Here is a 23,834-nt window from a genome sequence, read left to right as displayed (position 1 = left end):
AGAACAGCCAGGCGTGCTGGTTTGAAGATGTTTCCTTGCCTGGTCCGTGGGGCTTCCTTCCTTCCCCGAGCGTTGTCCCTCATCGAGGGCACACGTCGGTCACCCTGGACACCAGGGAACACCTACCCACCCAGGCAGAGAGCCCATCAGGGTGGGCAGAGCCCTTGCGCCCCTCCCTGGGCCCCACGGGACGCCTTCCCATCAGGCTTCGTCCACGCCAGGATGAAGATGGGAGCAAGTGAGACCCGTTCACGGCATCAAGCACAGCTGGGTGCAGACTCCAGGGACCCGAATGTCCCCCCTGTGGCAAAGCTTCCCGCTGGTCCTGCTGAGCAGAGCAGGATGCTGTCTGTACCTGTTTAGGCAGCAGGGAGACCTGACTGTGGGCGGGGGCTAGTCACCACCACTGCCCGTACTGGGCAGCCGGTGCCACCTGCACCCTGGAAACCCCCCGGGCCAGAATCGGGGGCCTCGAGTGGCCAGAGGTGGGGCATGGCAAAGACTCAGTGCGGTCCAGGGGGCACCCTGGGCCTGGCCCTGGTTGTAAACAAAAACAGGAGTGCCAGGGCCACCCTCCCGCCAGCCCACTGCAGTCCTTAAGACCCTGTCCCCTGCTTAGCACATTCTTCCCCTAAAACCCCACGAGAAAAACCAGGCAGGCGCCAGTTTCATTTTCCGAACTTTGTGTCACCTACACATCCTCAAAAATGCATTTTCTCTGGATGAGACCGCCCCATGTGGTGAGAAGACCGCCCCGCGTGGTGAGAAGACCTCCCCACATAGTAAGAAGCCCCTGGCCGGGACTCGGGTCTCCATGAAGAGTCTCCAGGGTATCGGGCTGGCCCTAAGGACAAGGACAAAGGCAGGACAGGACGGCGTGGTGCCAAGGCAGGGCCTCCCTCCGTGGGGCCGGCCCGGCTGTTGGCTGTGGCCTCTCAGCCCCAGTGCATCCCCTGTGCTGGGGGCTCACGTGGGGCGGGCACTGGGCCCCTGGAGCTGGATGAACAGTAGCCCCCAGCTGAGTGGCCCTGAGGGTGCCTCCTCGGATGCTGAGGCCTCTCCGTGCTCCCAGTGTCTGGCCCGTGGGCTCTCAGAGGGAGCTACCAACGCCCCTTGTTTTGGGGTCTGCTTTAACCGCGGGGGATGCCCAACAGTCTGGGCAGAAAGCCACACCATGCTTGCCCATCCTGCGCTATACTACGGGTCATCTGTGGACCCAGGAAAATGTCTCCCGCATTTTACAAGCAAGGCCCCAGCGGAACCCGGGCTTTCTGTAATTACTAACCTGTCGCTGCCAACACCACGGCCAGCGTCAGCTCCTGGCCGGAGGGGCAAGCCACCCTCCATTTCTGAGATCAGTCCCCAGTGTCTCTCCCCGCGTTTCAAGGCTGCTAACTGCCTCTGATAAAGTCATAAAGACAAATTCAAAACAGGGCACTGGGGTAAAGGGCGATGGCCTAGCTATAAAGATGGCGAGGATGGCTCTACAGTGGTTCACAGAAGCAAGCCTTCAGCCTCAGGGCCAGGTGGGCAGGACCTTACTGAAACCGGCTCTTCGTTCCTCTGGGTTCTCCTCTTGGTTCTGGAAACCAGGCAGCCCTGGGAGAGGGGAGGCATGAGGCAGGCCTGGGCTACGCAGGCCTCTGTCCACGTTCCCGGAAACACAGCCTCCGAGCGCCAGCTCACAGCGCTGGGGAGTTATGGAAACAGGCCCCCCCTCCCCATTATTTTGTGGTCAAAGCACCCCGCAAGGTTGTCCAAACCACATCAATAAGATGAGGCAGGGTAAAGGGGAAATCGCACCTGTGATACGATCATATTAAAAAGCGGGTTTAATCTCCCAGTTATGGGTTTCATTTTAACAGGGTAGGTAACACGCAAGCACAAACGTGCTTCTTAAAAATCCCAAACAGCTAAACCCAACGAACTAAAATAAAATGAACACAGTGCTGCCTACAGAGACGGCCACGGCCTCTGAAGCCCAACTTTGAAGAAATTAATTTCAGCGTTACCTTAAAACCCTGTAATTACGGCAAACATGCATTCCTTCACCCCTTTCTTGCTCCCCACAAATCCCCCAGGGCTGTGGGCTGGGCCCGTGTGTGACCCATCTATAAAGAGGGATTTATTATGAAAAGTTATGAGTTATTTTTGTTTTATGCCACCATGAACAACAGCATGCACTCGGGGCTTTCACTTCAAGGGCCAGAGCGGCCAGTCCCAGGGCCGCCCTAAACCAGCTCTCCATAAACGCCTGACCAGCAGGGAGAAAATAAAACAAGAAGCAGCACTGATGGTTTAGGAAGTGAATGAAAGATTTCAGTTTTTCAAGAAAGGGCCGTGGCTTCCAAACAACCTTTCAGAACCCCTCTGATCTAAAAACTGTTGTTTTCTCTTTTCCTCGTGTTCTATTTAGGAGGCCTGCTATTTGACGTGTTCAACCAAATTCTCTCTGGCAAATGGCCGGCACACATCTGAGATTAAAAGCTGTATTTCACAAATTCCAAGTTCCAGAATTTTAACGACGGCCATGGAGTTGCTGCAAGCTGGGGCGGCTTCGGGTCCAAGATCAACCTTCCTTCCCAGGTCCCCGGGTCTGCGGAAGGCCTTCCCTACAAAAGGGCTCTTCTTAGAAATCCCTTCATCAATATTTAAATATTCACTAAGTAGCGAAAGTGAGAAATGCACTTACCGTCCTCAAGAGTCGCCTTGAACCCGACCGAGCCTGGGGCGCGCTGGTCTGCAGCTCTGCCCTTGCCGGAGGATCGCGCTCGGACGCAGCCGGCGCTGCGCTATCGCGCCCACGGCTGCACAGGCCCTGGCCCATCGGTCCGAGTTCTGGCTTCCAAAATGATTCTCCCCTTCACGCGGCGAAAGGGGCAAAGAGCAAAGCCATGCCATGTCCCACAACTCTTCCCAGGGCGGGACAGCTCCGGGACGGCGCGGGCGAAGCGCACGGCCAGGCCCCACTCCCTGGGTCCCGCACCGCGCTCCGACCGCGCCGCTCGTCCTCTTCTCGCTCCGACTTCCCCGGGTTGAACGATCGGACCAACCCGCAGAGTGACCAGCAGGACACGGTCTCCACGTCCGCGACCTGCGCCGCGAAGGACCTTTGTCCGGGGCGAAAACGAAAGCGCGCGGGGCCAGGGGCGCCCACGCCCTGCCGCGGAGGTCCGCGCCAGCGCGCCCCGCGACTTTCTCCAAGTTCACGTGCATCCCGGGGCGGGCGGGCGAGCGCCGTGGGCCCGAACTTCCAGCGCCCGGCCGTCGGGCGCGCTGCGGGGCGCGGGCGGTCACCGGACGGCCCGGGGCGCAGGCCCGGGGCACAATGGGAGCCGGCCGGCCAGCGGACCGGCGAGTGAGCGCGGGGACAGCGCGGGCTCGGCCTCCGCGCGGCCGCTCATCGAGCGCGGCCGGGGCGCCGAATGCCGCGGCGGCGGCGGCGGCGACTGGGCACAGACGCGCCGCGCGCCCGGTGCATGCTAATGGCCGGCGGCCGCGCCATGAATTATTCAGCAGCGGCGCGGAGAGGGCGAGCGCGGCGCGGAGGGCGGCCCGGCCCGCGTGTCCCCCGCCGCCGCGAAGCCGCCGCGGCGACTTCCCAAACTTTCCCCGGTCGGCACCGAGGATGCGGCCCCCGCGGCGCCTCCGTCCCCGCCCGAGCGCGCCGGCCGCGCTTCCCCCGTTGCCGCCTATTTTATGTCTTTTGTCTCGGAGTTGGCACCTGTCCCAGAGAGCGCGTTTCCCTGCCCACCCCTTCGCCGCCGGATCAGGGCGGGGGAGGGGGTCCGGGGGACCTGGAGAGGAGGGGACGGGCGGGGGAAGCGAGGCGCCTACGGCCCCGCAGCCTGGGGGAAACCGCCCGGGGTGGGGGGGGCGGCCGTGCAGCGCTCCCGGGCGCCCCAGTTCCGCGGGGAGATCAGGGCTTCGGCTGTGCCCGGAATACCAACAAGGCCTCCCGGGGCCCCCGGCCGTGCCCGCTGCGGGCAAGGACCCGGCGCGGCCCCTCCCCGACTCCCCCTCCACCGCGCACCCTCCTCCCGGGCCCGGCGCGCGCGGGCGGGGCGGGCGGCGCGAGCCGCGGATTCGCCGCCCGGGCCCCGCGCCTCGCCCCGCAGCCCCGCGTGCGCGCCCCCGCAGGCACGCCGCCCCGGGGGCTCCCCGCCCGCGCGGTCCCGCGGGGCTGGGGGCACCGCGTCGCGGAGACTCATCAGCCTTCGGCTTCGCGCCCTGCGGCCCGTAAGCCCGGGCCCCGGCCAGCCCCCGCCGCCCTGGCACCGAGGCAGCGGCCGGAGCGCGCTCGGCGGCTGCGCTCCGAGGCGCCGGCTGCCATGATTGCGGGCAGCGGAGCGCGCGCGCGCACGCTCGGGCCCGGCTTGGGGACCCGGGGCGGACCGACGGTCCCTGGCCTGACCGCAGCCCAGAGCGCGCGGCGGAGTGGCGGCTACACCTCCGGCCTCCTCCCTGCGAGGCTAGGGCTCGCCGCGGAGCTCTAGACGAAGCTCTAGGACAGGGCTTGGGATCGCGGGTGGCACCGGGCTTCCCCCAGGGCACGGTGCGCACCAGGAGGAGCCCGCGGCGGCTTGTCCCGACCCTGCCTGCGGGGCTGCGGAAGGGGCGCGGGGTCCAGTGGGGTGGAAGACGAAGTGCAGGGGATCTGGTGCAACGGAGGGGGCAGCGCGCTGTACCCAGAGATGGGGGCCGCAAGGTGCCTGGCACAGGGGGGCCCTCATGGTGCCCGGAGAAGGCATGGAATGGGCGGGGGCACCGTGCCCGGAGCCGCTGCCCAGCTCCAACCTCTCTCTCTTCCTTCCCCGCAGAAACAACTTCCTGCCACCCCCACCCCCACCCCCCAATCCCCGGCCCAGGGTGCAGGAGCTGCGGGGAGAAGTTCTAGGCCGCAGCTTTGCTATCTCAGGGCCGGACGACGACGCTGCTGTCCCCGGGCCGCGCGGTTCCTGCCCGCGCCCTCTGCCGCAGTCGTGAGCGGGCCGGGGCTCCAGGGTCCGGACCCTGGTTAGAATGACAAGAAGGCCACAGCTGCTTTTTTTTTTTTGCCTTCTCCGTAGGGGCGCCTGAGTGATTCCTGGCGCTTGGGGACGCAGACACAGGGTCACCCTGCCTGGACCCCATCCCCCTACCCGGGGCATGCCCTCTCTCAGAGCCAAATGGACCTGGTTGTCCCCAGTGCCCGCGACAGGGGCCGGAGAGAAACGAGGCCTCCTGGGCCCCATCCCAGTGTCTCTCTGTGCCTGTCTCTCTCCCCACCCCCCCACCCCAGCCGGCCTTGGCATTCTAACCAGTGTCCCTTGACGTCACATCTCGCCATCTCTGTCAACCAATTAAAACTTGCCCGTTGTCATAAAAATATATATACTTTTTATGCCATTGGTAAATTCAAAAGTTCCTCGTGGGCCCTGCTTCCCAGGAAACTTCATTCCACACTGGACTGCCCAGGCAGGGGGTACCCGCCATGGTGCCAGGCTGGGCTGGGGCAGGCGGAGCAGCTCAGGCCAGGGCCTCCCTTGCCCACCAACCCACCTAGGAGGCTCCCTAGGCCCACCCTGACCTTGGCATTGAATCGTGCTAGACACACACACACATGACTGCCACCACCGCATGATATATACGATGTGGGGAGGAGGAAGGGAAGGAGGAGGGAAATAGGATGGATTAAGAAATCTTCCAAAATTACTTTCTTGTGTGTTAGAATCTTCCTAATGGCCTCTTCTTTGTAGGGACAGACATTCCACCCCCCACCCCCATCCCCAGCCATGAGAAAATTCAGTTTTAGAGAGTGGAGTGGAAATGTTTTCTGGTTAATCTTTTCACCGAAACCCTGACCAACTTTCACTTTCTACGGCTGCTGACACCAAGAGAGAGGGCCCAAGCTGGGGTGGCTCCACGATGGGGTGGGTTTTGCTCCTGCTCCGAGGAAGGTCCGAGGTGACCCTTCCCAGCTTCCAGGGCTGTGGGGTCCCCTTGGGAAGCCCAGGAATTCTGTGCTCCCCTTCCTCAGAAAAGGACTCCCAGCAGCCGTAGCCACGTTCCAACAAGACGGCAGGAAAAACCAATCTCTCCTTAGCGCAGTCCTTTATAATTTTCTCCACTATGACAGTTCCCAGCCCTGACCAGGACATGTGGGGGAAGAGGGCACATTCCCACGAGATGAGCACTGCAAGGCGCCCCCGCCCAAGCCACACAGACCCTGCCGTCACCCCCTCCTGCTCTGGCCACACCAAGGAAGAACCCGACCACTAACTGCCATTATAAAGTCCCCCTTTCCCCATCTTTACTGTATGGTTCAACTCCTTTATAAAAAACATATTAAAGACATTTTGTGGTTTAGCAACTTGGGGACTCTAGAGCAACAGAAATGCCTCAGAAACCAGGCTGGATACAGAGACCTAAACACTGGACGTACCGGGCCCTTTTAATACCAAATCTCTGTTTTTCCAAAATAATGAGCAAGCTTGGTAAGGACCAAATGGAGATTTTGAAAATAAATATCTGGTGACTCTTCTCACGGAAAACCATTCCCAAGTGCAAACTCCAGAAAGGCTGCATACCTTTGAGATAAATTCACACACACACACACACACACAGACAAATACTATAACCAATACATTCAACCACCACGCTATAATCTATTTATAATCACTCTCCTAAACACTATAAATATTATAACTAATGTGATATATGTTGTGTGATTAAATGGGTGGATTAAAACACTGAATTTAAAAAGCCACAAAGAAAAAGATTATCTTCCATTATGTCACTTACAAGTCTTGTTCCATTGGCACAAATACCGATTTGACAACTGTATCATTATGAAGGCAATGACTAAATGCCAAGATATTAGCTTTGTAATTTTCACCTGAAATCATTGTATAATCGTACTGGCTTGCTAATCTTTTTATTAGCTGTTTTTTTTTTTTCTTGCTCTCACACACAGTAATAAGTTAATTTTTCCTCCTCCCAATTTTTATTTGGTAAAACAAGAAATTGGGTGAGTCAGAATAATATCCAAGAACACACACTTTTTTATCCTCTCTATACTTGGCAAGGATTTACATATAATTTGGTTGCAAATTCAGAAATCAAATTCTGCTTTACGTAAGGAAAATAACAGCATTCCTGTTGTTCTGTTGGGTATTTTTTAAGGTTTCAGGTTTGTAAAGTCTTTTTCCAACTCGCTATCATATTGGATTATTCAAAGTAAATAAATTTTAAAAGGGCGCTCACATTAGCAAAGAGGAAACATGGAAATTGACTTTGTTGGGTGAATATTCTGATGAACAGCTTTCTTGGAGGAAGAACCTGGTCTCTTGCTTGTGGGCTGCACCATGCCCGTGGTCAGATATTTGAAAAATAAGTCATAGGAGGGCTCTCGCTATACCAGGATGTTTATAGTATCAGCCTTATACAGTTATTTTTTCCTGATTTCTCCCAAGATGTGCCTAATGGGAATGCGGCCGGCCACTTCCTGCCGTGCCCAGCACAGCTTTCGGCCACAGTCCAGCCTCGCAAGGCCGGGTCGCTTGAGTTTGGTTTCCCTGTTCTTAACCTAGCGACACTTAATACTTTAAAATTTTCGGTGTCCAAAGCATTAGCAGGACTTGGTAAACAGATGCATTTAATCTAATTAAAGTAAGCAGGATGGAGTGTGAGTGAAAACTTACATGTTCACTTGGGTTTTAGACGTTCGACTTGCCCACCCCAAGGCTCTGATGCTTTAAAAACTAGCCCAGTAAACCGGAGGTGGCCAGTTTGCGGCCGCTCGTGGGTCAGATGCCACCCTTCCAGTCATCCCAGACAGTGCCCTTTTGGGCAGCCTCTGCAGAGCTCTGGGCACCGTGCTGAAAAGCAGCCCTGGCTCCCTGTTTTCTTTTCCCGTTTGCCTTTGTCACAGAGCAGTTTGTAGGTTTGGGATTCCATTTTGATCCATCTATTTCGTAATAACTTGTACCCTTGCTTTCTGAAGCCTTCATTTTAACTCTCAATTATTTACCTGCAAACCTATTAGCATCAATTTACCTTAGGTAAGCTTTTTTTTTTTTTTTTTTTATAGAGGGGACAGAAGCCTTCAGGTGAGTAAAACAGTATGGTCTCAGGGTGGTTAAGGAAAAGTGAGCAAGTATCCATAGAAAGGATTCTTTCCTTCCAAACGTAAAGAAGCATTTTTCAGAACCTTTTGCTTTAGGTTACTTGGTTTTTGAGTTAACGAACAATAGAAAGGAACTCTGGGCACGGGACAAGCATCTCTGAGGGACAGAGCACAGGGCAGGATACTGCATTGGTAGCCAGCCCTCGTCCCCACAAAAGAAGCATGCTGGCAGGGCACTTCTGTGTTTTCTTTCTTTTTTAAAAAAATATACACACACAAAGAACAGACTCGGTGTGCCCGCTTCCGACAGCGATGCGCGGCTGACGGGCGGAGCGCCACACCACGCAGCCACCTGTCTGGTCAGAAAGCTTCTGTGAGTGGCTGTTTCATCGTATTAAACACACTTTGGAAATCTACATGTTCACGTCCGTAATGTCACCTGTGCGTGTGTATCAAAAAAGTCTATTAACCCCGAGGCCATTCTTTAAGGAGTTAATATTTTTCAATTAAAAGGAAGTCTAGAAGTCTAGAAGTCTAAAATAAGTGTGTGTTCGATCATGGATATAAATATGTGAATATACTGTATATAATACATATGTGTTAGTATGAGAAATTTCCTCTTACCAATGAGAAATTACAATGCATCTTTTCCATTCCAAAATAGTAAGAAGCACAAATCAGAAAATACGAATTAAAGAAGATGGGCCAGTATCCCTGGTTATATATGCATGTTTCAAATGCCAAAGCTATATTCCTGGCTTCCTATAAGGAATGAGAAAAAGCACAGCACAAACTAAATTTTTTAAAACATCAAAATTACCTTTCAAAAAGATGTGGGTGATGAATTTATGTATTTAGGTTGCTCAATTCTGCAATTTCTAAAATGGAATCATCATAAATTGGGAAATTAACATTTTTCTAAAGAATTTATTGTGTGGCTCATAGCAATTTTTTTTTTTTTTTTAGCAATTAAAGATATATTAGAATTTGAACTGTAACAGTTTCTGGTAGAAGGAGGTACTAATTTCCACAAGAACTAAAAGACATCAGAAAATCTGAAAAGAATTTCACTCCCTCAGTTTTCAAGGAATGCCTTCCTTTCATGGTTGAAAAGTATCGATTTTTTGGAAGTACTTTTCATATCTTATCAATACTTTGTAGGAGACTGATAGTCATTATTAGTCATTATTCTTTTAGAATTATATCTAAGCAGAATTTAGCAATTAAGAATTGAAAGTAATTTTTAAAACTGTCAAATGTTTATATTTTTTTTAGTTTAAATAATGCTGAAATGCTAATGAAGATCATTATCGAATTCTTTTTCCTCCCCACAGACAAAATGGGAATTTTAATATCATTTCTTAGTCCTTCAGTGAGCTAGATAAATTATAACCCGTCTAGAATAAAGAAAAAAAGAAAGGAAAAAACCCTGATTTAGAATTCAGATGGTTCACTGCTAAATTGCAAGGCATAGCAGGAACTTGTTTTTTAAATAAAGATTTCACAGATTACATCTTTAAAATGACTACAGCAAGACCTAAACTGCCCGCAAAATGAATCCATACAGAAAGAAGGACTTAGGGAACGGGAGTGTCAATTACAAATTGTTTGAAATTTGACCACACTGGTCTTATTTATTGAAATATTCCCATTTTTTTTTTAAACTCTAACATGATTTCACACAGCACAAGTACTTCACCTTATGCATAATGACAGTTTCATTTTCCTGACTATGTATAAATATTATAGTTTTTAGATCTGGTTAACAGAAAGATAATATTAAGGTTGGATTTTTCACATATGCCCTTTCTATAAAAAGTGAAAAAATGTCTCACCTAAATTTATCACTGCAAGACAAGATAATATTTAATGGCTGCAAAATAAAATACTAAAAAAGAAAGTCAGTGCTTTGGTTCTGTTTTGTTTCTTGCTATTTATAGAGCAACTTTTGGTGTAATTCCTAATTTTAAAGAAACACGAAGTTCATTTTTTTTTTTTTAACCAAAAGAAAGAGGTCATGTAAGCAATCAGACAGTGGATGATATTAGACTTGAAAATAAGGGTCTAAATAATTTTTACATGATGAACATATATTTTTTAGATATATTTGAAAACAACCAGAGATGTGGACAAGCGTTTTCACGGCTGTGCCTGGCTTCCAACGATGTTCAGAGAGAGGGATTTTCAACTCCCGTCAATGTAGTTGCTAACGTTTCAGCCATTCACCCGTTTTTCAGCTCTGTATTCTAAACAAGCTACAAGATTCTGCTTCCAAAGTCCTTCCCAGACTCGGCGTCTGAGGGGAGGCTGTGGACGCAGGCACGGCCACCTCCTCCTCTCACTCACAACCTCTCCGAGATTGGCAGTCTCTCACACACACATTTCTAGGAGGACCCCAAGGCTCACCGGCAAACTTCTTGCACTGGGAAAAAACTTCTCAGCGCACACCTGGATCTACAGATTCGGAAAAATTAACCAGCTGTAGCCAAAAGCCAAAACACTCAACCACCCGAACACAGCCTGCGAGAAACACAGAGCTCTTTGACGTGACAAGAAGACTTATAAATAAAATAGCTCCAAGGCAGACAGGCTGAACGAGCCTTTCAAGACAGCCTGTCGCTGCCTCAAACTTGAATATTAGAACATTAAAACATTGGCAGCATGAAGATAATATCCTGGGACGTGTGCATGTGCGTGCACACGCGTGGACTCCCATGTATGTGTGTGTGTCCACGTGTACGTGTGTGTGTAGGGACATAGGTTTTGCGGCTCTTACAGCTTGTGGGCTCCCCTGAGGTCCTGGTGGCCAGCGCTGAGCCCAGAGGAAGGGCAGGCCCTACCTGTATTTTTGGGGGGATCACTCGTATCACGACACACGTGCAAACACCAAAAGCCAGTGAAAACATAACCTGCTGTAGGCATGAAGGACAGACCTCAGATATAGAAAAACTTTCCCTGTAATTAAAAAAAAAATTGTGTTTTGTGAATGGGAAACCAAGCTGACCTCATTCGGCATAGTCAGGACTAAAGCGGCCAGGCCAGCTTCGGGCAGCGCGGCTAGGGCCCGGGGCCGGGGCGTGTTCTCCGGCCTGTAGCTCTGAAGCTGGGTGAGCCTGATCCCTCACAGAGGAGGTCAGGCTGGGGTTCACGCCCCAAATATCACTACCTAAGCCAGGCTGGGTGAGGCTGCAGACAGAGCCGTGGACCCTGGGATGAATGTGCCCAGGCACTCGGTAAAGATGCCAGGAAGAGGAGGGTCTCCAAAGCATGCAGTCCAATCCTCCAAATTGGGGGCCATCTTGCTGACAGGATTGAAGGCCTTGAGGGCACCAGGATGCTTCGTATCTTGTCCAGACTCTCCCCACGCGCAGCCCACACCCGGCTCGCATCACCGCACAGGGTTTTTGATACAGTTCAAATCAACCAAAGCACCCCAAGCATTTAGTCAGTGCCAGGTATCACAAAACAGTTTCAGAAAGCAACGACTCAAAGTGAAGATTTTTGCTAAGGTAGCAGGACAGTATTTCGTGTGAGTGTGTAGCAAGCATCTCGTCACTTACAAGGCGAGTTCCGAACCCCGTCCCACGTGATCCTCACAGCCCGAGTGGCAGACAGAACAAGAATGGTCAAACCTCCTTAAAAACGAGAGAAACTGAGGCACACGTGGCTGGAACAGTGACTCTGGCCCAGCGTCGCAGAGGCCACACACATTGCTTCATTATTTTTGCTTTTTCTTTTTTAACAGAAAATATCACCGCCACCCCTTCACACTCATGCACACTCAGGCTTTTATATATATGTGTGTGTGTGTATATATGTATATATATATGTAAGAACAGTTCCCAGGAAAAACAGAGCTCCATTGAAATCTGGGTCCCAGGACTGCCTTAGCTGGCCAGCTTGGGCAATCTCCCGCCTTCCACAACCAGCTCTGGTCATCTGAGGCGTCCACCCTTCCCCGCCAGGTGCATCACCCTCAAAGCTGGGCTGGACCAACCAACATCCTGGTGTAAAATCGCACCCGAGCTGGGCCTGCCAGAGTCCTCGGAACAAAGCCGCCTCACCTGAGCTGAGGGGTCAGAGTGCCCCCTGTTCACCATCCCTTTTGCTGGGGTGCCAACACCCCACAACCAGAGACTCCCCCACCACACAGCCAGGAAAGCGCCGAGCCCCCACCCAAGCCTTCCTTGGCTTCCGGCCCTCTGTGAACCCGGCAGGTCCCACCCCATAGTCTCAATGTAAAAGGCCAAACGGGTGACGAGGACGGCCTGAGAGAACCTCAAAGCGAGCATCCCTAATGACCGGCTCCCTGTGGAGAGGCTCCAGGGGCAGCTCTTTTCTGGAGGGGTGGCCAAGGTCCCGTGCCCAGATGCCAGCGGTCTGCAGGGGCACATGCGTTCCCGTCAGATGGTTCCTGCTTCTCAGAAACGGGAAAGCACGGGGGAAACTGCCACGGTTGGGGAGGGGCCAGGACCACAGGGAAGGGGTAAAGAAAGAGGGAACCAGCTTTATTTGGGAAATGGTTGGACTGAAGGTGATGCCAGCAGGGCCAGTCGCCATGGTGTTGCCCTCTCCAGCAGAGACCTGCACCACGGGGAGAAGCTTCCTTAAGCGCCTGCCTCCTCCCGGGGCTCCTGGTACACGCTGACCCCACCAGATCACCCTCAGGACAGCAGGTCTTCCCCCAAAGCCAACTTCCATCTCAGAATATTGCACCCCACAAACGACCAGCTCAGAAACAAACTCAGCATTTTATAGTTTCCTCGGCAAAGCCAGGTGAACAAAACCCACAGAACACAATGAGGCACAGGCCAGAGGGTCTGGCTTGGCCAAGAACTTGAAGCCTCCGCCCTGTTCATTTTCAAAGGCAAAGTCTTCCAAGACTCCTTCCACTTGCTTTCTTTTTACACTTAATTACAAGAAAACAGGCTTAAAAAAGAAAAAAAGACAAAACGTTTAAAAATTTTTGAAAAAGGTTACAAGGCGCTAAGTCTCAAAAGCTGCTTGGGATAAAAATTATAACCCTGTCCAGCATTGGAGGAAAAAACAAAGAACGCAGGGGACAACGCTCTAGCTGAGTGTCACCTCAACTCCTTCAGCACGTCCTGCCTGAGGGTTCACCTGGACCTGCCGGGGCCTCCGTAAGGCAGTGATTTGGAGGAGAAGGCAGGGCTGGGAGGGGTGGGGCCCGCATCCCAGAGCAGAAGCGTCGGAAGGTCCCTGTGTCCCCGCTGAGGACTCTGGACTAGGCCCTCCTGGAGCACCTCTGCTTTTCCGACGGCAGGATGCCCAGAAAACCGAGGCGGGCAGAAAGGAAAACTTGGCACCGCAGACCCTCCTCCGCACCTCGGCGGGCGGCTTGCGGTCCCTAAAGGCCCTGCCGAGGCGCCTCCAGCCGGGCGCCGGCTGGACCGGGCTGCGGCCGCCTGGGGTCCGTCGTCGAACCGGCGCATCGGCGACCTGGACGGGCAGTGGGGGCCGGGGCTATTCTCCTCCGGGCGGGTCCGCACGGCCCTGAGGCTGGGCGGCCTCGTGCGCCTCCTCCGGGCGGGGCCAGGGCCGGGCAGATCTGGGGCCTGGGGTCCGCATCGGGTGGGGAGCCGGGCGGCGGCCGGGTCCACGTGGCTGGGGGTCCTGGAGTCAGTCCGGGGCGGGTCCGGCAGGCAAGGATCTGGGTCCGAGCAGGGGTCCGAGCGCCCGCCGGAACGGATGCGCGCCAGGGTGCCCAGGGCCGGGGTCGGAGGGCCTGTCCGAGTCCAGGTCCGAGGCGGGGCCGGGGTCGCGGCGGCGGCACGCGCCCCAATTAGCCGCGGGCTGGCGGCGGGGCGGCCCCATTGAGGGCGAACAAAGGGCGCGACCCTGGGGTCAGGGAGTCGCGGGCCGCCGGCCGCTGCCCGGTGGGCCCGCCTTGTTTACTCTGCCCGAGCGAAGCGCACAATATAGTGACTAAAGCGGATTAGAGGGTCGCGCCCCGGAGGCCCCGGGACCTCCCAGCCGGGCGCCTCCCCACCAGCCCTTCCCCGGGTCCTCCGCCGCCTGGGCCGCCCCGACCGGCGCAGCCGGCGGGGATACGCAGGCCGCGGGTCAGCGCGCGCGGGCAGCCATCCGAGGGGCCCCGGGGCCCGGCTCACCTGCGCCCCGTGGCGGCCCGGGAGGGGGTCACTCTGGGAACCGCCCGCCCCTCCACCGGGCCTTGTAAACCAACCTCGGGCAGGGAGTCATCGATTTCCCGACCCTTTCCAACACTGCTGGTCCGGGGAATTCATTTAATTCATTTTATGGGACAGCAAATGGCACTTGCTTGAAGGCTGATGTTTTTAGATGCAAACACGGACAGCGTTTCTCAGGTCACACCATCCTGCAGCGTGAGGGTTAAAAAAGAAAATGCCCTGCCTCTTGTCTGGACACAGAGATGCACCGCCCAGCAGCAGGTGACTTAAGGCTGCAGAATAACATACATTTTAAAAATAATATGTTGAGGTAGAGAAGTCCTGGGAAGTACAAGCTGGGGGGAAAAATCACCTTTTCTTTCTTTCTTGTAAAAGAAAGCACATGAGTGTATAAATAAACCCTAAGATTTCCACCCAACGACCACAGTGTATCATCTGGCATGCTGAATTCAAGATCTGGGTTCTCCAGATAGGAACTTGCAGGATCTTTTTAATCGCCCTCACAGAACAAGCAATAGGAGCAGAAAGCACAAACTCAAAATCAAGCAGAGTCTAACCATGGGGGGGCGGGGTGGGGAGGAGGTCATTGGACCAAACATCCAAGAATAAGAACGCCTTTCCCCCACTTCTTGATGCTGTTGTTTATGGGGACAAAAATACTTCTTAAGTTCAAACAAAATCCTAGTTGACATTTTTATGCCTTAGCTGTTCAAGTATATATGTTTCACTAGGAAACTCATATAGGATTTGATTAATAAGCTATCAACATACAAATCTTTTATAAGAGAACGAATACTATTTACTGACTATACATATTTGTTGACCTAACGAATATTTCTGCTACATGCCATCTATCCACAACTACTGAAGGAAAATATGCCATTTGTCTAGATTTCTACTCACAAAACTTTAAAAATGATTTTTCCTTGCTTATAAAAATACCACATGTTTAGAGAAGGCACAGCCTAATCTAAAACATAAGTAATTTAAAAGTAAAATATGAAGATAGACATTTTAGAGATAATTTTAGTAATAAGTATAAATAATCCAAGTCTAAAATACAGGGGAAAAGGAAAAGTCACCTATATGCCATTATGTAGAAAATAATATTCAGTTGCATTTCCTTCCCAACAGTGAACATATGCATACAATATTAATGCATAATTTACATACATATTTACTGTTTGGGAAATATTGGCTCCCATATGTCCCTACGCGCTGACAAACTCTTTGTCAACAGTATTTTAACAGTGACATAATTAATATTCCATTATACTGTTAAGTGATAATTCACCCCAGAACTCCCCTTTATTATTACAAGAACTTTAGTTCTTGCTAGTATTTCCGTACCATAACTAACACTATGACCAGTGACCTTGCCTGTGAAGTTTGTCTGCGGTATGGGTTGTTAACAAATCTCTTCATGATCCATTGTTAATCTGACGTTGAAGCCACAGCGTTATCTGAGGGGGTCAAGACAGAGCTACGGAGACTTCACGGTAGCAGCAATGAACTCACAAATTCTGGAACTTTCGCCTGATGGGTTTGTGGGACCAGCTGAGGCACATGCCTGATTGCAACACAGCGTTTGGGAACTGTGCCCTTGCATGAAAGCTCTGGCCTCTGTGTGCCTACCGAGTCACTTGGCACTAACCGCCATCCACTTGGTGAGTTTAGGTCAGGACCAGAGAGCTGAATACCTTGGAAACATTATCTCAACAGCTCTGTCGAAATTTTGCACATCTGAGGAGTGCTTTGGCCCGAGGTGCTTTCTTTGGGAGAATTCAAACCTCAGGCCCGCTTTTCAGCACTGCCTGCCGCGGGGTGCCTGCCGTCCTCCCACGACCCAGCCCTGATCAGCTCGGAGGAGGCCCGGCCGAGCTGCTGGCCATCACCACCGTGGGCACCGTGGGAGGCTGTGTTTTCGGCCGCTTGCCTCTTGTCCCCGAGGCTCTAGGAGAAGCTGGGCTGTGCCCTGGGGCCTCGCTGGCGGCCTGGCCTTCTGCTGACGGCTCCCAGGAGGGCAGGGGAAGGAGCCCCGGGACCACAGAGCCGAGGTCTTCTACCCAAACACCAGGACCTGCATGAAGGAGGTGGCCTGGAGCTGGGCGCTGCCACCGGAAAACAGAAACACAAAGAGGCCAGGTGGCCCCAGCCCAAAAGTGCCGTGGAGTCATCGGAAAGTAGATGCTACGACTAGGCAGAGAAGACAGGCTTGAAGGAAATCTGTGGACATGTGACCAGAGCTTCCACGGGTGCTGAACGATTTCTCCCTGTCGTGCCTTTTCCTGCATCTTCCAATTATTGCTTTCAAAATAGAAAGGGATCCTATTGCTAATACAACTATTATAAGTCCACCGACAGAATTCATCTTAAGACTAAGATAAATGATTACTACTACTCAGGGGTTGAACATAAACAATAAGAACCATACACTGTTGCCAGGCAAGTTTTCAGGGTGATAATGCTGGGTCGCGTGTCTCTAGCACTTTGCCCTTTAGAGAAACGCTTTCAAACAGAAAATGAAAGCCGGCAGCCTTGCTACGCAAATACTGGCCACCGTGTGATTAATTCTCACAACAACCCTTGACAGGGAGCAGGGAAGGACACCTTCCTCCTCTTCAATTTGGGAGACTCAGGGGTGGAAGAGCCAAGTTAAGAGCCGCAAGATTTGAATGGAGGCTCAGAGTCGCCGCCCCCCTCCCCACCGCCCCCACCCTACTGTCCCTCTGGCAGCTTCTGGGCCTCCATCTTAGCACCTTCCTGCAGGGGAGATATTCTTCCCAAGGATCCAGTGTGTTTCCCGTTTTTCCCATTATTTTTCCTCATTACTGGAGGTGGTGCCTATGGCCGGGGCGGAACTGCAGTGAATGAAGATTGTATTGGGTTTGCTCGAAAACAATAGTATTTGCACAGGATCCAATTATCTCGAGAGGTGTGTTGCAGCGAAGTGGCCTGGCAGAGGTGTGACAGCGTCTCAGAAAGGCAGGGGCTGTCCTGTTTTCATATGATGACACTATAGCTGAACGCCGCACTCCTCCTGGGAGGGAAAAACATGCCTGGGCCCCTCTGGGGCTCGAGTTCACCCCGAAGAACTCTCTCTGCCTGTGTGGGCACACGCCTTTCCCTATCGGACTTTGTTGAAGTGGGCCATTTCCAGCCCCTTGATAACAACAGATGGGAGCAAATCCATAAATCAAATACATTTGATCTTTGGTGTCTTTCTTTCAAAGGGAGTTAAAAGGCAAACCAGAATGCTGTTTTCTACTCTAAAAGGCAATTTCTAAATTTGGATTTTGAAAAAAAAAAAAAAATTTTGTACTCCAGCTTGAAAATCCAGTGGCCCTCAGAAGGCAAGTAAGCTATACCACTCTGTGTGAAAATCATCTTAACTGGTTTAAAATACATCAGAACGAAAGGGTGTGAGCTGACCATGAGTCTCCCATCACGTACGATCTGAGAGCAGAGGTGGGCTGTGTGCTCCATCCTGAGAGCGGGCTGGGCCCAGAGGCCACGGTCAGTGATCTTTAAGAGAGAGTCACCAACATCGGAGGGGCCAAACAGGTCCAAGCTTGTGATATTCCAAAGCCATCCTCAATTTTTAGATAAGGTTTAAGTGATACAATAAATAAATTACAAAATGTCACCCACGGGTAAGGTGAATACATCGGAGACATCTATTTCCTCCAAGAAAAAACGTCTGGCTCTTGGCTTTTTAAGCTGTCAGGAGATGGGCACATTTTCACAGGACCCTTTCTTTTACTTCCCCTTGTTAACCAGGGCACAGCAAACCATCTCTGCCTTCTAAAATAAAAACACATGCACTTTAATTTCACAAAGAAAAGCCAACATGCAGAATCTCTGCACAGATCATTTTTAAATTAAAGAGAGACAGGGGAGACTGTTAACTGTGTTTTATACCTTTTGTGTGTGTGGGGGGGGGCAGTTACCTTCTCCACGTGTTAATAATTTAACTGTCAAATCACAACAAACAGCTAATTCCATTTCTGAGATGCCAGGATTGCAACCTACAAGGGGAGATTTTAATTGTAACTGCTAAATAGCAAATGCTGACAGAAGTCCTGTTTTCAATCCCCAGACAAGGCTGGGACATGACTAATTTATTTTATCTTATCCATCTATCTGTGCACAGGATTAAAATATTTATATCAGTCTGTTCACTTTAAAACATGCAGTGCAGGCACCAGCTTCAGGGCCACTCCTTAATTTTTCACAGTTTTGGCTTTTCATTGTTTCCAGAAACGCACATTCCCTGTGTGGCGAATACTCTCAAATGCTGATGGGATCTTTAAGTCACAAGGACCCAGTCCCAGAGCCACACAAATGCCCCTGGCCACGCTGACGGCGACAGAGCTGTCCTGACGCCTCTGTCCCTGGAGATGCCAACGGAATCACGCAGGCCTGAGCCCAACTTCGAGAGGAAAGCTTGCCTCTGGCCGGGGTGGCTGATGGAAACCAGAGCCTGGGAACCTGTCCCGGCCAGGTGGCCAGGTAGGCAGCGGGCAGCAGGGGGTTAAGCAGCGAGTGGGGAAGGTGCAAACAAAAGGCCTTGGGCAGGGCAAACCGGGCTGCAGGGCCCAGCCCGGACAGGCGCAGACACAGGGAGCTCTGTCTGCCCGCCCGCTGCCCGGCACTGTGACTAACCGCCCCACTATTGTGCCCTGAAGCCAGCCCTTTGTACCATCCCCCTGGCGTCTGGGACCGAGGCCGAGGAACCTTCCTTGCCCTGGAAACTTGCAGCCTCGATACCCATTCTTTCAGCTCTTGGAGCTGCTGGGGGCATGACTAGCCAGTGGCAGCGTCCTTTCCCTGGTCAAGAAGGGATATCAGCAAAAAAAAAAAAGAAGCAGAAAAACCAGTCTCCCCAACTCTGGGGGAGGGGAGCCCTGGGGACCGCTAAACTTGCCCTGCCCAGTGCCATGGCCCTTCCCGACACGCGGCCACTGAAGCTTTGGACTGCGGAGAGTCCCTCAGAACGAAGATGTATGTGCAAAATACACTCTGTGATACAAAACCGGCGGTGGGGAGAGCAGGGAAGGGAAAATATCTCATTAATAATTTCATATTAATTACACATCGAAATACATTATTTCGGATGTATATTAAAGAAGTCGTATTATTAAAGTGAATTCCACCTGTCTATTTTTACTTTTGTAAAAATGTGGAACATGTTAAATTACAGATGTGGCTGCCTTGGCAGCTCACACGATGTTTCCATCAGACAGAGCTGCGCTGGGCTGCGGGTACGGGGGTCTGGGAACAGGCCTTGCCCGCAGCCCGCTTCCTCCTGGGCAGACAATGAGGACCCCACTGTCCCGCCCCAACCAGGGACAACCCTTCGCCCAGCGGCCAGGAACCCAGGCCCTCACGGCCTCACCTGACCAGCCTGTGTTCACTGACTCGAGGATGGGTCTTGCACACTCAGGCGTCTGGGACCCCTTTGTAAAGCCCTTAAGTGTGCATAGGAACACGCACACGCATGCTCGAAGGCCCTGACTCTCCACTGCAGGCCGTGTCACCTGTGCCAGCTGGCGTTCAGAGACAGTCGGTTCACAGGGCACCCAAAGGCCCCCAGAGCTGGACATCTGACCCTTTGCTCTGAGACAGGCCAGACTCGCCCAAGGCCCCATCATGACTTTCCTGGATTCAAGTACTTTTGCTTTCATGGCTCCTTCCTCCATAAATATTAACAATTATATTTTATGACTGCATTGGTATCAAGAACAATATAACCCACACTGAATTCATCATTATGTGTTCATTATTGCTATAGTCATTTTTTTTTCTCCTGATTAAAATTAAAACATATTTCTGAACCCTGGGCACGGTGCTTGCCTGGACCGTCACTCCGAGCACCCTTGACCACTCAGTGAGCAGCGTCCTCACCCGCAGAGGTGCGCCGGCCTCTCTTTCTGCGTTTGGGACTTCCCTGCCACCCTTCCAGTGACCAGATGACCCTCTAGAATTCCTTCCTTAAGTCCTGCCCTGGATGAATGGCTTGTGAAGTCCCCACTAGACACCAAAAACCTTTCTACATTATTTTTAAAGCACAAATACTGATCATGAGCAAGGCCCAGGATCGCAGCATGACTGAAGGCCCCAAGTCGGTGAGAACCAAGCCCCCCCCATTCCCACCCAGCTCAGTGCTGGGGTCCCCAACCGGGTGCTCTGGGTGCCACATTCACCACCAAGAGACGAGCCCACTAAATATGTGATGGCGACCCAAGGGGTGACTGTTAGGGTGTGCAGCGGGCCACCACCAGCCAGCTCTGGGCACCCATGCCCTCCAGGCCTCACACCCCCGTGTGGGACCCAGCCTCTGGGACTGGGGTGAGGAGGCCACGCTTCTCAGCCCCTCTCGGAAGGAGGCATCTGAAGCTCTAGCCACCCACCCCTCCTCTGGTGCCACCGTGCAGGGCCTGGGCCACCCTGTTGGGGAAGATGGTGCAGGAGATGGTTAAAATTCTGCATCCTTTTTGCATCCGCCTCCAGAGGAAGCGCTGCTTTTTTTTCTCTCTCTCTCTCTCAAGCAAGAGGAGAAAAAAAAAAAAAAAGCTGAGAGCAGCAATTTGCAGGCCTTGGGATGTTTTTCTCCTTGACAGCCCTGGGCCCCGCCTCGCTGGGCCTTCCTCCGGCCAGAGCGGCCACAGCGCGGTCTGCAGCGGCTGGCCGGCCCCGTGCACGCGCGGCCTCCCCGCAGAGCCGGGCCGGCAGGGCAGGCGGGAGGGAGGCAGCGATGCCTGGCACTGCCCGGCTTTGTGGCCGCGTCCTCTGCCCGCCTCCCCTCTGCCCACCCCGGGCCTGCTCTGGGCTGGCCGCGCCACCCGCGGCCTGCAGCTGGGCCACCCTGTGCCCACCCGGGGGTCCCTCACCTTCTGGGCCCCGGCCTCCAGGCCTTGGGTCCTGCTGGCGCCCAGGGTGCCCGGCCACGTCCTCAGTGTCGCCGCCGCTCACCCCACCCGGCTGCCCGCTCTCGGCGGCGAGCCTGGCACGGCGCCAAACTGCCTGGGAGCCCGGCCCGGGCTGGGGAACTTTCCTGTGAGGGTGTGTGTGCGGGGAGGGGCGGGGGTGCGCTGGTGCCAGGGGACAGAGAGGCCCAGATGCCCGCCGGCCGCCCCCCACCCCGGCCCCCAGCCCCCGAGTCCCATAAAGGCACAGACAACACGAGCGGTTTAGTCAAAACAGTCATGTACGGGAGCCGGCAAACAAACAAAAGCCCTTATTTATTTATTTAGTTCACACACTCAGATGAGGAGACGCCTTTTGTGCACGTAATTTCACACACACCAGAAAGGGGGCGATGCCACCATGCTCCCCGCAGCCCAAGGCCCGCCCGGACAGCCCGCCTGGCCGGAGGAATAATTGCCTTGCCTGGCCTGGGCATTTCCATATTTAAATTGGGCGGTAGCGTATGATTAATTAAGAAGGAAAAAAGGCAAAAAGGGAAGAGAAGCAGTGGGGGTGGGGAGCCGGACGTTCTGGGCGGCACAACGTGCCAAGGTGCCCGCGGAGGCTTAACTCCTCCCATGCCAGGCCAGGCCCGGTGCGGAGGCGGCTGCAGCAGGCGGTGGCAGGGAGGGGTCCCGGCCTGGGGTGGGGCACGCCCTCGGCTGACCTTGAGCCACCCCAGCTTCAAAGGCGCCGCAGAACATCCTCTTCCTCATTTTCTCTTCCCGAGCGGCTCGGCTCTGTGCCGGTGGCGAGGAGGGACGCCCCAAAGCCCCCGGCAGGGCACTGGCCTGTGAAGAGCCTGGGACCACTTGTCCTTTGCTCTCAGCACCCTGACCCTCCCTATCGACATGCAGGCTGCAGTGAGGCCCTGCCCGCTGTGAACCCCCCCACATCCCTCCACACTCAAATGAGCCCCCTCCCCAGGGCTGCCCCAAGGCCCTTCTGTCCCCTACAGCAGTGGCCTGCTCTGAGAATGGGGCGGGAAGCCTTGCCACCCTTCTGGAAAGAATCACGAACTATGTCTGAGAGCTGAGAAAGACCACATTCCTGGAAGCAGGTGGTGGGCCCCCTGGATCCCTGATTTAAGGTCCAGCCATCACCAAGGTTCAACCCTGCCCCTTGCCAGCTGTATGGCCTTGGGCAAGTTATCTGGCCTGTCTGGGCCTCCGTTTGCCCATCTGTAAAATGGGGGTGATAGCAGTGCCCACTGCGCCTGCCCCACGGGGCTGAGGAAGAGAAAGGGGAGCTCCCAAATTGGCACAGAAGCTGCCAGAGTCCCCAGACCCTCTGCCCTTGAGGTGGACGGAGCCTGGAGCCGGAGCAGCCTCGGGCAGGATGCTCCTCAGCCCAGGAATAAATCCAAAACAGCCCGAATCCACTCTGGAAGTGATGAAGTTAAAGGCCTGGAGCTGGGAGAGCAGCTGGATTATCCAGGTGGGGACGAGCTGACGGCAGAACTCCTTCCCAGCTACAATCAGAGGAAGCAACACGCTGCTCTCTCTGAAGACGAAGGAAGGGGCCACAAGCCAAGGAATGCGGGCACCTCCAGAAGCTGGAAGAGGCCAGGAAACAGATTCTCCTCTGGAGCCTCCAGAAGAAGGCAATCCTGCCCCCACCTGATTTGAGGCCCGTGAGACACTGCAGACTTCAGCCTCCATAACCTCTGACCGCTTGAGCCATCAAATCGGTGGACTTCGTCACGGCAGCACCAGGAAACTGACGCCTCACCCTGCCCCCAGCATGTCCAGATGCCTCCGAAGGAGACCCTGGGGATGCGGCCCATACGCAGCGCTGGGCAGCGCTGGGCTGGGGTCAGCAGATCTCACCCCTGCGCTCAGGAGCCTTCAAGCGGTTGGCCGGTTGCCCTGAGAGCCCTCCTTGCCCAAGGGGCTATAACCTCACCTCCCGGCTCACCTCTTCCTCCTCCCCACCTCCTCCTCCTCTCCACCTCTTCCTCCTCCCCACCTCCTCCTCCTCCTGGTCACCATTTACTGCATGTTGCCCACGAGTGGGCACCTCGCTAAACCTTGTCTCATTTCACCCCCAGCCTAACAGCCTCCGGGTTCTAGGCAGCCTGGACCCCCAGATCCTCCCAGGAGTCTGCTGGGGAGAGGGACCGCTTCCTGCTTCATCATCACGGACCTGGTCTTCTCAGCACAGGACAGGCAGGAAGCCCCAGGCCAGTGCCTCTGGCCGCGTCTGTGAAGGGGGCCGGTCATAGCCCCTCACGGGGCAGCCGTGCTGTGTGCGCTCACCACTGCCCGGTCGAGTCAGCTCCGGCGAGGGCTGAGTCTAAAAGTCAAAAGAGGTCCAGCAGGCCCTCCCCTCAGTACTGTTGCTGTGCAGGTGCTGGGGGCTGAGTCCCTGGCCAAGGTGGAATTTCAGACAACCTCCAAAGGCTTCTGGAACCTGAAAGTCTCTCCTAACAGCCTTCGATCCCTTAGGAAATAAGCCCCAACGGGCACACAGACATTCCCCAAACAACACGAAAAACCGGAAATAATTGGGAATAACCAAAGTGTCCAGTAATTAGGGGTTAAAGAGCTTCGGGGCTTCCCCAGGTGCTCAGTGGTAAAGAATCCCTC

The 23,834-nt window shown here is 53.8% G+C and overlaps 1 protein-coding gene across 1 annotated transcript; it reads right to left on the bottom strand.

The window, feature by feature from the left end:
* Nucleotides 1-2,291: 2,291 nt before the first annotated feature.
* LOC147373259 (uncharacterized) lies at nucleotides 2,292-21,962 on the bottom strand. The gene is made up of 9 exons (XM_086404363.1): nucleotides 21,914-21,962; nucleotides 18,769-18,866; nucleotides 18,546-18,671; nucleotides 14,024-14,238; nucleotides 13,454-13,921; nucleotides 12,332-12,487; nucleotides 11,112-11,220; nucleotides 2,693-4,893; nucleotides 2,292-2,612 (listed from the first exon to the last, which is right to left on the bottom strand). Exons 1-8 carry the CDS (start codon nucleotides 21,960-21,962, stop codon nucleotides 2,698-2,700), a joined length of 3,417 nt encoding a protein of 1,138 aa, XP_086260489.1. The 3' UTR covers nucleotides 2,292-2,612; nucleotides 2,693-2,697.
* Between the last annotated feature and the right edge of the window lie 1,872 nt (nucleotides 21,963-23,834).

Source organism: Bos grunniens, chromosome 5 (assembly GCF_055505025.1).
Source record: "Bos grunniens cultivar Pamir isolate PY7600 chromosome 5, Bosgru_T2T1.0, whole genome shotgun sequence".
Taxonomy (NCBI): Eukaryota; Metazoa; Chordata; class Mammalia; order Artiodactyla; family Bovidae; genus Bos; species Bos grunniens.
This window is presented reverse-complemented; position numbering and strand designations above follow the sequence as displayed.